The sequence below is a fragment of the Hippocampus zosterae genome, chromosome 20 (genome assembly GCF_025434085.1).
Source record: "Hippocampus zosterae strain Florida chromosome 20, ASM2543408v3, whole genome shotgun sequence".
Lineage (NCBI taxonomy): Eukaryota > Metazoa > Chordata > Actinopteri > Syngnathiformes > Syngnathidae > Hippocampus > Hippocampus zosterae.
In genome coordinates, this window is record NC_067470.1 from 61,064 (window position 1) to 77,482 (window position 16,419).

General features: G+C 54.7%; 1 protein-coding gene across 1 annotated transcript; it reads right to left on the reverse strand.

Annotated features, from left to right (window-relative positions):
* Window positions 1-1,292: 1,292 nt before the first annotated feature.
* Window positions 1,293-10,654, reverse strand: dlec1 (DLEC1 cilia and flagella associated protein). Its single transcript, XM_052054429.1, is given in 38 exon segments — window positions 1,293-1,496; window positions 1,576-1,696; window positions 1,787-1,937; window positions 2,003-2,155; window positions 2,492-2,689; window positions 2,761-2,845; window positions 2,917-3,011; window positions 3,163-3,285; window positions 3,369-3,509; window positions 3,586-3,764; window positions 3,840-3,910; window positions 3,988-4,103; window positions 4,203-4,354; window positions 4,424-4,491; window positions 4,568-4,756; window positions 4,829-4,950; window positions 5,031-5,147; window positions 5,397-5,547; window positions 5,630-5,760; window positions 5,820-5,981; window positions 6,274-6,399; window positions 6,484-6,585; window positions 6,662-6,830; window positions 6,921-6,997; window positions 7,271-7,466; window positions 7,538-7,791; window positions 7,899-7,991; window positions 8,084-8,220; window positions 8,308-8,481; window positions 8,550-8,637; window positions 8,712-8,796; window positions 8,910-9,103; window positions 9,164-9,321; window positions 9,408-9,521; window positions 9,715-9,871; window positions 9,947-10,069; window positions 10,262-10,360; window positions 10,559-10,654. Coding segments are annotated over 38 exon segments (5,067 nt in total). The 3' UTR covers window positions 1,293-1,396.
* Between the last annotated feature and the right edge of the window lie 5,765 nt (window positions 10,655-16,419).

A 16,419-nucleotide genomic window follows, 5' to 3' on the forward strand; every position in this document is an offset into this window, starting at 1 on the left:
GAGGGTTGGAATTGTGACAGTAAAAAGAGTCAAAGAAACAAGAATCAAAAAGCGTAAAATTCGTTTGTAGTTCCAAGGGTGTTTCGGGGGTGCTTTTCCCACCGCCCCGACTCACCTTTTGTCTCTCCCCGCAACGTGATTGCTCTCCGACGGCGTCCGCGGCAGCATGCGCACGGCCAATGCTGCCAACGGGGCGACGGCGTCCTCGAGCGATTGGTAGCACATCCGAGAGCTCCTTTCCTTCCCGGCCACTTGGCAACGTTGCCATCACTAGGCATAAATTGCTTTGCGACTGACGGGGGAAGAAACGTCGTAGTCAGGGCTTGGGAACTGGGGTTCCTCTCAAGCCATACCCTGCCCCTTTGGGATCCCTCCCAACTCCAACACACCTGATTCAATTGTTCATGACGGCGTCAGGCCGTTGGAATCAGGTGTGTTGAAGTCGAGAAAGAGCGAAGCGTCAAGATTCGTGCCACCGCCGAACGGAGAGCGGAGTGACACTTTGTCAATTGTTTTGGGAGTACAAGGGGGAGACTTCGGCTGAGAAAATACGCATCGGATGAACCAGCGATGTTCCGCCGCCTGTCGATGCAACCGGTGTCATCTCGCCGCGGCATGGGGAGAAATGTTACCACCTCTTTTTTAATCCCTCCCCCAGAGAAAAGGGGCCCACATCAATTTGAGGGGAGGTATTTTTCTCCAATTGGAAACCATACATACATACATTCATTCATTCATCTTCCGTACCGCTTGATCCTCACTCGGGTCGCGGGGGGGTGCTGGAGCCTATCCCAGCCGTCTTTGAGCGGGAGGCGGGGGACACCCTGAATCGGTTGCCAGCCAATCGCAGGGCACACAGAGACAAACAAACATGCACGCCCACACTCCCACCCAGGGACAATTTAGAGTGTTCAATCAGCCCGCCACGCTTGTTTTTGGAATGTGGGAGGAAACCGGAGCACCCGGGGAAAAGCCACGCAGGCCTAGGGAGAACATGCAAACTCCTACATGCATACATTGGGTTGGGATCCTTTTACGACTCTATAATATTGCTTCAGATGTGAAAAAAGGTTGAATAAAAAGGTGCCTATTTTGAAGTGGTTACATTTGTATTTTTTTGGAACACGGTGCGAATTAAGTTTTAGACCATTGGAATATTTTCATCATGACATTTTGGGAAAATTATCTTTTAAATGTAGCTGCTTTTATCTATTGAGATAAGATTTGGGGAATTCCATTTTCAAAAACATCGGATGGTTGCCGATTAGATTAAAAAAAAACAACAACCCCAATTACAAGCTTCATTTAATAAAATAAACGCACCAGGAGCGTTTAACTCAGCGTACAGAGAGCATGAGTTTCTACAGCTATCACCCCCCCAAAATGCTTTGTACGACTACATCTGTCGGGATCCCGTGCCTTGGAGCTGCAGGACCAGCGGACTCCACTCCAGGATGGAAGTGATCACCACCGTGGACTTGTACTGCTTCACCTCACTTCAACATAGAACACGCAAAGGCATAGCATGAGGTAGAACCGAGTCCGAGGTGGAGTCGTCCGACGGCGCCGCGTCACCTGGCGGTGAAGCTGATCTCCAGACGTTGGCAGTGGTCGCCCGGGGCGTGCTGGTCTTTGGAGCGGAGAAGCCCGCAAGTGGGCGTCACGCTGAAGACGTGCGAGGCGTCCTCGCCGGACTCTACGGGGCGTCGAGCAAGACAAAAGAGTCGACGGAGGCCAACGGGGCGGGTGCACGGAAGCGGGGAAAGGATAAAAAGCAAAAACGTACCGAGAATCAATGACCAGTGAGTCTGCGAGCCGAAGGTGTAGAGCTTGACTTCTTTGGCCTGCGTCTGGCCCAAGTAGCAGAGTCCGAAATTGATGTGGTCGCTGGACAAGCACAGCGTGGCCAGCTTCACGTGGGCGCACAGCGGCACCATCTGAAAGAGTGGGGGCCGCCGTTGGGTTTAATGCTGCTTTGAATGAGCCGGCATTCCCTCCTGACCTGCGTGCTGTTGTTGCTGTAGTGAATGAGGAGGTCTTGCTGAATCTTCAGCTGCTTGTAGCCGCCGTCACTGCAGGGGACCACCGTCACGCCGTCTCTCGGATGCGCCGCGTACTCCAAAAGCGACGGCGAGCAGCAGAAGGCCACCCTCACCTGGGGGGGTGGGGGTGCGAAGGGGGGAATGGCAATTCAAATCTTGAAACGGCCCGGCCCCACCTTACCTCTCGGAGCGCCGGCCCACCGCCTTGACGCGACGAGAGGTAACGAGAACGGAGCCTCTTTTTGGAATGAATGGCAGGCGAGCACCCTCGCTGGCCATCTTCCAAACTCCTTTTTATTCCTTTTGTACTTTCTGCTGTCTTTGTGATGAATTGGTTTTTCTCTTGGACTGATTTTTGCTACATGTACAGCACTTTGTTGACAGCGGCCCCCGCCCCCCAAAAAAATCCTGAATCGACCAAATCAGCCAGCGGTGCGTCTCGGTCGTACCAGGATGCTGTTTTGGGAATGCAGAATCAGCGCGTGGGGGTCAGCGGCCGACGATCTGCCGGAGGCGCCCGAGCCCGCCTGGGCGGGCCCCTTGACCAGCGAAAATGGCGGCTGCGTCCTGAGTCTGAAGCGCAGGGGCATCTCGGTGGTGTTCTTTAGCAGGAAGCTCTGCACGCTGTCAAAGGCCTCCAAATAGGCCTGCCGACATTGGCCCCCCAAATGAGCCGCCGGGGACGGACGGCGCCTCCGCCATTTGACGGCGGACTGACCTCGTCTCCCTCCGTCTTGATTAAATCGCCGGCCGAGGTGTGAAATTCCACCACCTTGTTGTCGTCCTCCATCTGCACCGAGAGCCTGCGGCCCGGAGAAATCGCTGAGTTTCTGTCCGAGCGCCGGGGCGCCACGTTGCCATCTCCACGGCTTACACGGCGGGCTTGACCAGCGCCAGGAGCTCCACTCTGATGGGCGGCAGATCCAAGCCCTGGGCCCGCGCCACCTTGGCCGGCACGCAGGCGGCCTCCTGGCGCAAAAACAACCACGGCAACGCGTTGCTGGGAAGAAATCTGCAACTTCAGCGCTAAATACGACCAAAGTGCCACTTGAGTGTATGAGTGTGTGTGTGGGGGCAGGGGGGGGGCGGTGGATTTCATCAAGTCTCCGAGCGCGCTTACCTTGGAGTCCAGGCTAATGAAGGCCAGGGCCAAGCCCACGCACTTGGACTCGCACGATGTGGTGCACAGGGTGAGCGGGGTGAAAGACACGTGCACGGTGCCGCTGCCTCGCGCCGGGATCACCTGGGAACGGGGGCGGGGGTCACAACACACGCTCCCGGTTTGCCGTCGTACGAGCAAAGCGGGCCCGACGGCGGCGCGCGTACGATCTGCCGCGGCGAGACGCGGTAGGGCTCATCGGACTTGTCGCCCACGTGAGGTCGGATGTGGACGGAAAGCATTTTTCTCTTGGCGGGACTCAGCCCGTTGCCTTCCTCCTCGCCGGCGTCGTCTTCTCTCTCTGTGCCCTGAAATCACAAGTTGAGGCGCAGAGATCCAAGTAGAAATGTGCCAGTTATATTTGATGGATGCGCGGAGGCTCACGGCGGCGCCCGACTGCTGGGCCCTTTTCCAGGCGGCCTCGCCGTCGGGGGGCCTGGACGCCGGCCGGGGGTCGCCGCCCGCTTCCTTGAGCGGGAAGCTTTCCCCGTACGACATCACCACGTCCACCACTTTGCGGTCGTTCGGGATGATGTTGTACGTGTCCCAGTCCAGACGGATATCTATCCCGAGCACAAAAAACAAAACAAAAACATATTAACAAGATGGCGGATTCGTTGGAAGCCATCGTGACTTACCAAAGAGCGTGGGGTTGTTGATGCGAAGGGAACGGCAAACGGTGTCCCCTCCAGATAGACGCGTCCCAAACCTACACACGGGACGGGACGGGACGGGACGGGACGCGTGTTGACAAAGCGCCGCTTGCGCGCCGCCGGCGGCACTCACTGTACGTTGGGTCCCTGGAACTGGTCGTCGGAGCGCGGCCCGGTGATCTGGAAGTAGAGCGGACAGCCTTTGACCAGCATCCGCACGGGGAGGAGGCTGGGCTCCAGGTCCCCCACCTGCCGCAAAAAAGACACCAGGCTGCCGTCGCCCAGCTCCATGCCATTCCTTCGTGATTTCTTTCAACCGTTGGAAAATCCCCCGCGAGGCGGGCCCACCTGGCACACGAGGTTGTCTCGGTAGCGGCCCCACATGTCGCTGTAGGCGGTGACGTCCACGCTTTGGGTCTGGAAGGGTTCCAGCGTTCCGGCGCACGGCGCGGCGAAGAAGGCCGCGCCTTTCCCGTTGGCCAGCAGCTTGCTCAAAAAGTCTGCGGCGGGGCAACGGTTGCTGGTTTCTGGCCTGCCGTGTCAAGGGGGGCGCCGCCACGCCTACGTACCCTTGTGCGCCCGCTCCTCTAATTTGCCGGCTTGGACCGAGTGAAGCGGCTTCTTCATGTATCGGGATCTTGGGGGGGGAGGAAAGAGATTTTGCCATTCGCCACTCGGGCGACGACCGCGCACGCGATTATCGGGGCGGGCACCTCGTCTGCAAAGGGTCGGCGGGCTGGGCCGCGTCGCAGTTGAAAAACTCGGCTCGGATGGCGAAGGGCGCCGGGATGGCCGTGTGATTGCTCATCAGCAGCCGCTCGGTGACGGCTCGCGCCAGCGGCACCTCGCCGAAGTCGACCGTCAACGCCTCCTCTCGCCCCCCGTCGGCCGAAACGGGACGGCTGGCGCGGAGGGAGGAAGATGGCGGGCGGGCGGGGATATCGAGAGGCCGACGGGCGCGGCGGCGTTCCTACCTGATGCCGGGGAGCGCGTAGGACACTCGGAGACTCTGGGTGGCGGGCGCCAGGATGCTGAGAACCAGGGGCGAGCTCATGCCCTCCACCTCGCAGAGCGCCACCACGTCATTCAGCGCCGACTGGGGGAGGGGGGGACGGCAAAGCAAAGTCCCAAAGCGGCTCGGCCGCAAACCTTCGACGTGCCGCGAGCGCGCCTCACGTCGGTTCGGGAGACGAAGGAGACGCGGATGTCCAGGCTGGCGTTGGGTCCCAGACTGCCCGACGGCGGCTCGAAACTGGCCCAACAGAGAGACGCCTGCCCACCCCTGAGCTCGTCCTGCCGGACCAAAGGCATCCGCTAGAAAGGGGCGGCGGCACATTCGCTAGCGGGCGGATCTCGGTTTCGCTAGCAAATTGGGCAGCGGTCAAACGCGCCGGCCGCCCCCAGCCAATTCTAGACCGAGTCTGAGAAGACGTTTAAAAACGTCTTTGGGAGTGAAGGAGTTAAGGCCAAAGGTACTTTTCAAAGCAAAGAGCAGAATTGCGCATGCGTGTGTGCGTGTGTGAGCAAACCCCTTTCACGCACCGCCCAGGAGAAGTTGGACGGCAAGAGCGTCTGGTTGAAGAGAGTGACGGTCCCCTCGGCGGCCACGCCCATGTAGAGTTCAGGGAGGAGCAGCTCGCAGTTGAGCAGACACAGCCGAGGGGACTGCACGTCCGCTCGCAGCAGCAGGTGACTGCCGGGAGACGCCGACGGCTCGGCGTCAGTCGCGGCCCAAAAGGCGAGAAAAATCCCGGTGCGGTGCATTTTCTCCCTACCAGCCGGTCCCGTCCTCCACGGCCAGCTCCAGCTCCGTTTGGAACTCTTGGCAGAATCGCGGCCTGAAGCGGACGTCCACGCCGCAGCCGCTGCGAGGGGCCAGCACGCCGCCGCTCGGCTCCACGCTCAGCTACGAACGCACGCGACAAGGTTGCCAAAAGGCCGCGCTTCTTGCGGCGAGCCTCGTACCTGCGGGTCTGGGCCGCCGTCCGGGCTCTCGTGCGCCTCCGCCAGCGACCAGGTGGCCTCCAGGTGCGTGGCGTTGCGGAGGTACAGCGTCTTCCGGCTCTCCTCCCCGAGCCGCATCAGACCAAAGTCCACGCTGGGCTCGCTGATGCTCACGCTGGGGCCCTTGGAGGCGACGAGCCGACACGCGGTACATACAAAATCATTGCAATGGTGAGGGAACAACAACAACAAACCACAGCGGCCTCACGATCGTGCTAACCCCCCCGCGTGCCCCACATCAAAACTAAAAGCTAAGCTTTTTTGTACATCTGCGTTAGCATTGGCGTCGACGGGCTGGTGAGCGCCTCCGCCGGTGCTCTGATAGCCCCCCCCCCAATCAAACGGAAAAAAGGCCTCATTTCAGCGGGGCAAGAGAAAGGACGTGGAAAGCGGGCGGCGGAGGAACGCGGCTGACCTTGAAGGCGACCTCCACGGCCAAGGCGACGGGTTCGGAGCGGTGCCGGATGTGGCAGAGCAGATTGGTCGCCACCTTCTCCGCTTTGCCTCCCATCAAAAGCAGCTCGAAAACAAAACACTCGTTCTCGTCCGTAGGCCAAAGGGGGGACAACGCGGAGGTGAGTCGCGCGCGCGCCTTCGGCTTTTGTACGGCGGGAAGGAACGGCGCCGTACCGATTTTTCCGTCGGCGGGCTCCACCTCGATTCGATGACAGCTGCCGCTCATGGCGTCCCAACGGAAGAAGACCGGCGTCTTGCTGTGGTTCCACATCTGCGAGCGAGAGGACCGAGATGGAGCGGCCGACGCCGGGCCCGAGCGGGGTCGGCGCAACGAGGCGAGCGAGCACCTTAAAATGTCGGCGGGTGGGGGTGGAGATAAAAAGTGTTCCGGGGACGACCAGGGCGTAGGGCTCCAGCAGCACGTTGAAGGGCTCGGCGGCGCCCTTGACTTCGATCTCCATGACGGTGGCGTCGCCCGCCTCGGAGTCGGCGCCGACGGGCTGCAGCGCGCCGGGCCTGCCGGCGGACGGCGGGTGAGCAAAAGAGCCGAAAAGAGCCTAAAAGAGCCTTTCCCTCTCCCCCTGCAGGCGGAGGAGGAGGCCTTACGTGGCGGCGGCGGACTCCGGCGGCAGCTGGGGGATGTCGCTCAGGACCAAGTGGCACACGCTGTGGTAATCTCGCATCTTGAGCAAGCAAGCAAAGCCACAAGCAGCAATCCGTCCAATGTTCTTCCGCTCACAACTCGCAGGAAGACGAGCGGCAGGCGGCTAGCGCTTACAAGCAAACGAGTGGCGCTAAAGAGCTAGCTAAGTGACAGCACGTAAGGCCATCTCCCACTGGCTTCCCGATGATGAAGCGCATTGTTGGGCTTGTACGACGCTTTCAAGGCTCGTCATACACCAGTCGCAAGTTCCAACAAGAAGCTACGTGTGCGTGTGTGCCGAGCGCGTTTCTACCTCCTTGGGACAGAAGGAGACGGTGAAGTCTCGATCCCGGCAGGGCGCCAGGATCCCCGAGGCCGGGCTGACTTGGAAAACGTCGTCGGGCTCGGGTCGATGGCGGATCCGGCGGGGCTCGGGCGCCGTTTGGGCCGGGAGCGGCGGCGGCAGGTTGGGCTTGACGATCCGCCAGCGGAAGGGCAGCTCCAAGTGGCTTGGGGCCAGACAAAAGCCGAGCGTCGGTGGCACGCCGGCACATCGCCGGCGCGTGGCCCGGCTACCTACACGTTGTTCCTGATGACCAGCGTCTTCCGCTGCGCCGTGCGAGGGTTGCACGGCTCGAATCGGACAAAGTGCTGGGCGGTGACGTCGCGCGGCTCCCCCAAAAGCGGGGGCCGCTCCTCGCCGGAAACCGACAGGAGCTCCAGGGCGATCCGCTGGCCCTCGCCTCGCACGCAAACCTCTTTGACTTGGCAGTTGTCGCACACCACGGCGAAGATGCGGCAAACGGCCTCGGTGGCGGCGGGAAAGAAAAGCGCCTGCGGGAAGACGCACAACGGGGGCGGGGCCCGTCCGGCCGCGGCGACCGGCAAAGCGTGGCCTTCGCCGGCCCGCTTCACGCAAATTTGCCGGCGGGCGCTCTCACCTCCACGACGGTGCTCTCTCCGGGCCGCAGGGCGAAGAAGGACGGGCTGACGGCGAAGGGGGGCTGCTCGCAATAACAACTGGTGGCCACCGACTGCGGGAAAAAGCAAATCAAGCCGGCGCGTTTCGGCGGCCGTAAAGCCGTCGCTCGGACACATTTCTTTTTTTTTTTCTTCTTCTTCTCACCCGGGGGTCGGCCACCGGCCAGCGATCCTTCGGGACCACGCAGAAGGTCCCGGCACTCAGGCCCACGTTCTGACAATGGAACTCGACGCATCGCAGCCCCCCGATCAGGCAGTAACCGCAGTCCAGCACGCGGGGCACTGCGAAGGCGCCCCCCCGGCCCCCACCCCCTGCGTCAGGCGGGCTCGCGGCGGCCAAAACGCTTCGAGCGAGGGAGCAAGACTCACGGGTGAGAACGGGAGGCGGTCTCCGCGCCTGGATGGGGACCACCAGGATATGGCGGCCCTCGCTCTCCACCACCACGCGGTCCTCGTAGTCGGCCAGCGAGTCCGGGGCGAAGCGCACCGTGAACTTGCAACTCATGCCCGGGGCCACCACGCCGCCCTTGCCGGGAAATCTTCCTAGAAGATGACGGCGACCGCAGGGTCAGAGGTCAGGAAGACGGGGGTTGGGAAAGGGGGGGGCTCACCGAGACCGATGGTGAAGTAGGAACTGCTGGGCGGGAGGACTCGGACGTCGCGGCCGGAAAAGCTGACGTTCTTCAGCTCCAGGGTGCTCTGGGACGGGAGGGAGACGTCGCGGCGGGAACGCGGCGCTCGAGCGGCGACGGCGCGCCCGAGCTGGTACGCACCTCGTACACCTGTCCCACGCTGTACACCGTAAAGAGGACCAGCGGGGGCTTGGCCAGGAAGACCTGGACGACCCCCTCTTGGGAGCTGACCACGACAAAGGGCGCACGCGTGAGAGGAGGCCGCGCCGTCGGCGTACGTCGGAGACGCGAGACGGCCCGACAAAGGCGCGGCCTCTCCTCTCCTCCGGTCCGACGCACCTTTCCTCGGCGCCGTCCTTCGCCGTCCGAGGGCGGACGAGGGAGGCGGCGCCCCGGTGAGCTTTGGGAGGCAGGAAGCGGGGGTTTTGGAGCATGCGTTGGCGTTCCTTCATCTTGCGCAGCTTTTCGTTGCCCTCGGCCCGATCGCTGGCGCTGGGCTCGTCTTTCCACTTTGGCCTGGGCCCGCTCCGCATCTTCTGCGGGAAGGTCACGTCAGGGCTCCGAGGCCGCCGCTCACGGATCTCGGCGCCAACCTCGTCGGGGGACTTCTTCTTCTTCGGCGCCAGCGAGCTGCACTCCAGAGTCTGGCTGGACTCGGACTCCTTCCTCATCCTCCGCGCCGAGATGTCGTGCGCCTCGCTGGCCGCGTGCAAGGTGTAGGCGATGGTCGGTCTGGTCAGATCGGGTTTTACTGAAAGACCAAAGTGACCGCGTGGGCGTTGAAAGACGAAAAAAACCCCCACAGAGACTCGAATCAACATGTCAGAGAAGAAGTACCGACTGCCGGAGCCTTCATTTGGATTTTTTGCGGCTTCAAATAGTCCAGTGGCGAAATCAGGTCGTTGATTTGGAGGAGGCCTTCGTCAACGTGCCAGATAAACGCCGACTTGACTGAAAATCACACGTCGAGCAGACACTTTCCATCATGAGCGGATGATTTTTTCCCACAATCGTCAACTTTTTCACAACGCGGACAGACGCCTCCCGAGAATCTGGCCTGCCCCCACCCCTATTCGTATGCGGGCGGGGGCCTGACATTTTGGGACAAATCAGTCGGTGAGAAGTTGCCGAATATGGCGGCGACCTGGAGGCAGGCCCTGGAGATCGGGCACGTCCCTGAAGTCCTCCTTCATGCGCTCCGCCGTCCGTCGCTCGGTGGAGGCCGCCCGAGCTCTGGCCTGGATGATGTGGCTCTCCAGCATGTCCGCCTCTTTGATACGCCGGTTGTATTCGGCCCGAACCTTTTGGGAGATGCCGCCGTTAGAGCCCGAGCGGCCCCGCGCGTCGCTTTCTTTTCTTCACGCGCTCCGCTTTACCTGTTTGAGCTCATCGACGTATTTGTCGTGGTAGCTGCTCCTCCCTTTCGCCTTCATAAGGTTGCATGGCGTCACTTTGGTGTAAAGCTCCTTGAAGGTGCTGGCCAACACGTGGGAAATGCCCTTTTGCGCAAAACACATCAACAAAGCATCAGTCGTCGCACGGCCGAGTGGTTCTCAAATCTTTTGGGTTCAGGTAGGGAGATATTTTTCCAAGTACACCGACAGAGTATAGAAATAAAAACATGGCGACTCCATGCACCGTTCGATGTCACGTGAACATAGAAAGTGCTCGAGAAATACAGTTGACTTTACCTGCGATTTGGCAGAAGCAGGGGTGTGACTGTCCACGGGAGGATCACACCGAGATGGTCGCCGCTCTTCTTGTTCCTGTTGCTCCGGCAGCATGGCCGACTGCAAAAAGTTGAACCGAGTACCGAGCAATGAAACTTCGGAGTTAGCATCTTGCAAGCAAGTTGGCTACATAAGCTAAATTGGCATAGAAACTTTTGATTTGAATTACAAGAAAAGAAAATGATAACGTTTACCTTGAAAAAATGCAAAGTGAAGCAAATCTAGCCAAGGTGAGAGAAAATGTGTGCAATCGAGTACACTGAAGTCGAGTGTTGATTCTGTGACGTCACGACCGCCGTCATGGAAACCAACCTGGTTGCGATGGCCGCCATTTACTGCACTTTTTCTTCACATCACGACACAGTTCTGTACCAAAAAAAAAAACAAACCTAAAACGATCACAAATAACAAGTTTTAATCGAATATATACAGTTATAACAAAAACATGTATTGAGATTTCGCCTCGTTGTTTGGGCGGTTTGTCACAATATGACAAGGTACATGCTGTCTTGCTTTCATGTCGTTTCGAAGACTCGGGCTTTCCGATTTTTAATCAATTAGAATTTTGGTGTACAAACGTACGAAACTACTGTACTCACAAGCGTTCAAGGAAGAGGTCTCGTCGCCGGTGGCGCAGTGCATTCTGGGAAATAATAGCAGCCCACCAATGTCGACGCGTTTGCGCTCTTAACCTGCATTACTCGAAGACAGTGAGCTGCGGGAAACGTGTGGCTTGGCGCTGTGATTCATTTTAATTGGCACAAGCGACGAATTTTGTTGGCCGACATGAACGCGGGTTGACTAAACGCGGTAGGTTTGACAAGCACTGCAACTTGAGGCGGGACCTCAAATGGACACAAGGGGGCGTACCTGCTGCAAGTTTTGGAATCGGCATTTGGAATTCTGCTGTTGTTCATTCTGCTGACCAAAATTTGAAACCAAGCTTTGAAGGCAAACTCGACAGAGCAAAGGCCAATTGGACTTATGATTCGAACATTTCAAAGCCTTTTTTAAAAACTCTATGTATTTAACGTGTGTATTTCTAAATTGGATGGCTGCGGTTTGGTGGAAGGGGATTTTGTTGGCCGGGGATTAACTCTGCAGTACAAAGATTCACATGAGTGCTGGCACCAGCTGTATATTGCTCAGCAAACGCATCATCAAGTGCCGTCTCACTTCTTTCCTTCATTTAGGACGGACAGCTGTGTTGATTTTACGGGCCTGAAGGGGTACAGATGACGAGATGGCAGCAAACACACAATTGTGGCCCCGTGCGGGGGGCCTTATATTGAGATGTGTTGGTAGTTTTTGGTCACACGGTCGCATTTGTAGGTCTGCCATGTGGGAGGTTGAGATAAACTCGGCTTGAAACTGAAAAAACGAGTAGCCTCAGTGGTTTGTTTTCTCCGTGTTCCGTGATCAGCTGTTACACATTTTCCAGTTTCGTTAGATGTACTGGTATTTCATTGATTTTTAAATTGACAGACAAGCCAAATCGGTCAACAAATATTTGTAAAATATATTTATCAAAATATATTGTATTTACGACAGTACTAATAAACGACAGGCTTCAGTTTAGTTGCAAGCCCTAATAGGGGCAATTGGTTCACCAAAACTACATGGCTTCATATTTCGGCCAAGCAATCGTTTTGACTGATACTACGTCTAAATGATTTTCCTGCGTTTCCATGATGTGCCTTCCATAGGGGGCGAAGCCTCGCACAGATTGGCTGCCATCTACCTCTGTTGTTCATTGACCGGATGTCTCTCCCACGCCGCAGGCAGCCTGTCGAGATGCAGCTGCGATGGCTAGATTATATGTTGGCACGTAGTTTCCAGCCACCTGGAGAGCGAGCTCCGTCTTGATTGGTTGCGACCAGGTGAATCCCGCTATGCGGCGCACGCATGTGAGTAGTTGCGGATGATGTATACCACTTCAAGTCATTTGCGTTGTATTCTGTTCTCCATTCCGTCTCTGCGGGATGGCAAGAGTACTTCATCACTTCGCAGTTGTAACATCATCATTTTGGCAGGACGCTTCATGTTCCATCCGCACTGGGACATCATGGAGGAAAAATCCTCTGCGCCTGTTTTTGTGGGACCGGAGGACTACATCGCCCTGCAATTTGACATGGCTGAGTTACAGTGCATTTCTGGAACAAGCAAGTCAAGGAAATCATCCTTAATGGTTATTCGGCTTCAGTTTATTTTGTGCCATTTAAAGTGCCTCAAGTGCCAGTAACTGCACAACAAATTTCACTGACCTTCTTCACATTATTTTCAAAGCACCCATCACGACTTGAGCTTGTGACTCATGACTGTGTGTGTGTGTGTGTGTGTGAGGGGGAGGGGTTGCATTCCAGACCTACTGTGGCTGACGGGAAATGATGTCAGCCCTGCCTAGACTACCGTGACTCCTTATGCTCATGCCTACTTTTCATATTGGCCCACTTTTGGAAGCATGTAGTTAGGACGTTATTACAAATTTTTTTTTCAAATTCCCCAAATAATTCTGGGAAAATTTTTAAGAATGTCTGTTGAAAAGTGAGGTGTGACTTCAGGTACAACACGTAGATTTTGTTAGAAATGAACCGAGTAATGTTTAGGACCTCAGAACGTGGAACTAAGGGAACAAGAACGGCTATGATGAGATTTAGAGGTCAAGAAAAACGCTTGAGGAGGAGCGGCAATAAAGTCAATCATCCGACAGAGACATGAGCTCTCGGTAGTCCTTAAATAGCAAGAGCTCCTGCCTTAATGATGATGATCACATTGGAAGCAGGTGTGCACGCTGGAGGAGAAGCCCTCCACAGCCACCTGCCGGAGATACACAGGAACAGGATCATACAATACAATACATGTGTACTTGTATTGTATGTGTAACTCTTGTGCGCGGGCTCTGTGAAGGTACAGCCAGCGTTTGCTCATTCAGATACTTTTTACGTTGACAAAAAGCTACAAAGTCAAGGCAATTCAAGCCGTCACCGCAGAGCTGCATGTTAAGCCCCTCCCTCGAGGTACTTGACATACCGGACTCTAAAAGTCAGGGGAGAAATGGTGCTGAAAGATTTCAAGTTTGGGATTGATGATTGCACTCACTTTAACTCATAGGTTGTGAGAAACAACAACCGCCGCTTTTTAGTTTTGGGGGCGCTGGAAATATATTCCTTGAGACTTGTTACGGAGCCATTGACCATGATCATAAATCACCCTTTCAAGACAACCTGTCAAAGTAAAAATAAAGCAGGTCCTCTGTGTGAAGTAAGACTGCCTCACCATCGTGCCACATCGTCCAGTATCCCAAGAGAAAAAAGAAAAACGCCACACTTGCGGTCTGTCTTTTATGTCGGAGCCAGAGCAGAGTTGAGGAGGATCTGCGCGGATCATTGCCGGTTTTGTCGATGGCTTGTGGTTACCGGATGGCTGGTCTGCCATTGCCCATTTGTTTCTGTCAACTCCTCAGAGGGCAAAAGGTTCACCCCCACACCCTCCCAAAAAAGAAAGAAATCCGCCCATTCTAGTCAATTCTTCTTCAGAATTGGACTGACTGGCGGAAGGGGTGCAATCAGGAGCCAAGGAAGCAAAACCTAAAATTATAATGTTGCAATGAATAAACAGCTACTCAGACAAAACCCAACGCAGGAATTTGGGATCTTGCATTTATGGCTGTTGCAACTGCTCATTTGATAAACCTTAAGTGGCATAAGTATTGACATCTGTTCTCGGGTCAACCCTGCACGGACTATACCTTGTTTGCCACATCTGCCGTATTTTCCGGACTATAAATCACAGGTTTTCTTTCGTAGTTTGGTGGGATTTTTACTCTGGAGTGATTTATATTGAAATTATGAACACATTACAACATCATTGATGTGTTATTTTCACATGAACTCCTTCACTCCTAAAGACGTTTTTAAACGTCTTTTCAGACTTGGTCCAGAATTGGCCGCTACTGAATGAGTTGAACTGCAAGAGGGCGCTCTAGGCCCGCCCGCATTGATAAGTCGACGGTGAGTCTGGCGTAAGCGACATAGAAAAGGAAGCATCTTCTACCTCTGGATTTGTGACACGCAGGATGACGATTTCATTGGATTTCGTGATTTGGAGCGACGGTGAAAGTGTGCCATTGACAATTATTTCCAGGTTGATATTTTTGCATCCGGTACTGCGCTGGGTCGAACATTTTCTATGTCCAGACATAACTTTTGGCCTCTGTCAATCATGTTCATACACTTGATTTAAAACATACGGAGTGTTTATGAGCCCGTAGTTGGCGATGGCCGTAAATCTGTATCGTATCAAAGCACGTTTCCCATCCCTCGAGTCGTACGCCCTACGCGTAGCTACCATTTGAGCTCGCAGCCCTCGAAAACCTCGATTATGAAAACAGTGTCTCCAGATGCATCTTCCCAGAATTCAGAATATGATCTCAGCATGCAGTCATCTCATGACAAACACCCGCCCACTATCATTGAAGGAATAAATCTTACTTGGAAACGCTATTATTTTTTTTCCTTTCTTCATTTGTCGCTTGATAAAAATAAAAAAAAATTATGTGAGCGTCTACTAGTTTGGGGAGGCATGCAGATTTATCTTGCGATCCATGTCACCTTTCAGAGGGGCTGGGTGCAAGGTAGGCCGAGGGAAGCGCCCACAAAGAGCTCTTTGAGGAGTAGAGCCGACACCATCCTGCCGCCGCACACCATCATTTTAAATAGCAGCCACTCATACATTTTGGCCTTTCGGAGAAAGTTGTTTGTTTTCGCGCGGATTGGTTTCCTTGTGTGAGGCCCAGTCAGCGTAGCCTCATTTGTAAAATGTTACCATAAGCGATCGGGGAGGTCAGATTGTGTGCAAGACAGTCAAGAAATTAGATCGTGTTGATCCAAACGGATCGTACTACGACACATCATTCATCGCAGTGGGAGACAAACATAAATCCACCTCAACTTTCAAGATGTTGCCCCCCCCCCCCGCACCCCACCCACTTCCAGTATTCCTCCACCCAGCGTAACATTCCTCATGTGTACACACACGTATGTACTGTATATATAGTCCCCCCCCCCCTCCCCCAAGGTAAACTGAACTACAGTTGCACTCGTGGAGCTCATCTGTCGCCATCCAAACACTCATTGCAAGCATTCAGAGTTCAGAAGCAAGCATGATGCTTTCTGCACGTGACATGTTTCGGAGAAGGTCGGCGTCAAGGAGTTGGAAGGCCGAGTGGCTTTGTGAGAAAGCGGAGGACAGCCGTCTGCTGGCGCGAGTCATCCATTCGAGTCATTCGGCGTTTTTGCTGCATAGGGCACGTTATGTTGCGGGGGTTGGGCGCTTCACCGGTGCCTAATTTACAGTCAACAGAAATAGGACCGCATCCAACAATGATTTTATTCAGAGACTAAGTTCGTTTCCTTCCCTTTTTTTCAAAAGCTTGGCATGATTACAAACTGACAGTGCAGAAAATGCACAAGGCAGTAAGTATGATCCTCTTATGTTGTGCTTTGGACAATTGACATGCTGACATTCACAGTATTTGGACATTTAAGGGGTCTGGACAATTCATCCATTACCAAAAGTAATCCATTACTTTTGGTAATGGATGAATTGTTAATGATTGATTACCAAAAGGTAATCCATTACTTTTGGTAATCAATTAGTTCTCGATTGAATCTTGGCACCTCAAAATAGAAATAATAGTCTGAATAATCAATGAAAATCTCAGATTTTTTTTATTAGATTTTTAACAATAAATTAAAAAGGCAATTTGCTGAGTTGCTAAATCCATTCACACAGGACAAGTTTTTTTCTCTCCGGTTTTTGTTTCAGAAATGAGGCAAACCTTCGAGTAACAGAACTCGCAGCGAGTTCCGCTCCCCGGTTTTCGAATTCTGCTGTGCAAAATACAAAAATAGAAATAGTTGAACCACAGACACCTGGACGCACTCCAGTCGTTCAATATGAATTCTGTCAAAAAAATGGATTTTTTTTTTCTCAACACAATAAATCATGTTCAAATATTAACACGTCGGACGCACAAAAGACAACCTGCACACGAGCCTGATACGGCCAACAGTCAAAAGGACAACAATGATCAAATCCGTTCGTGAGGTCACAAAATA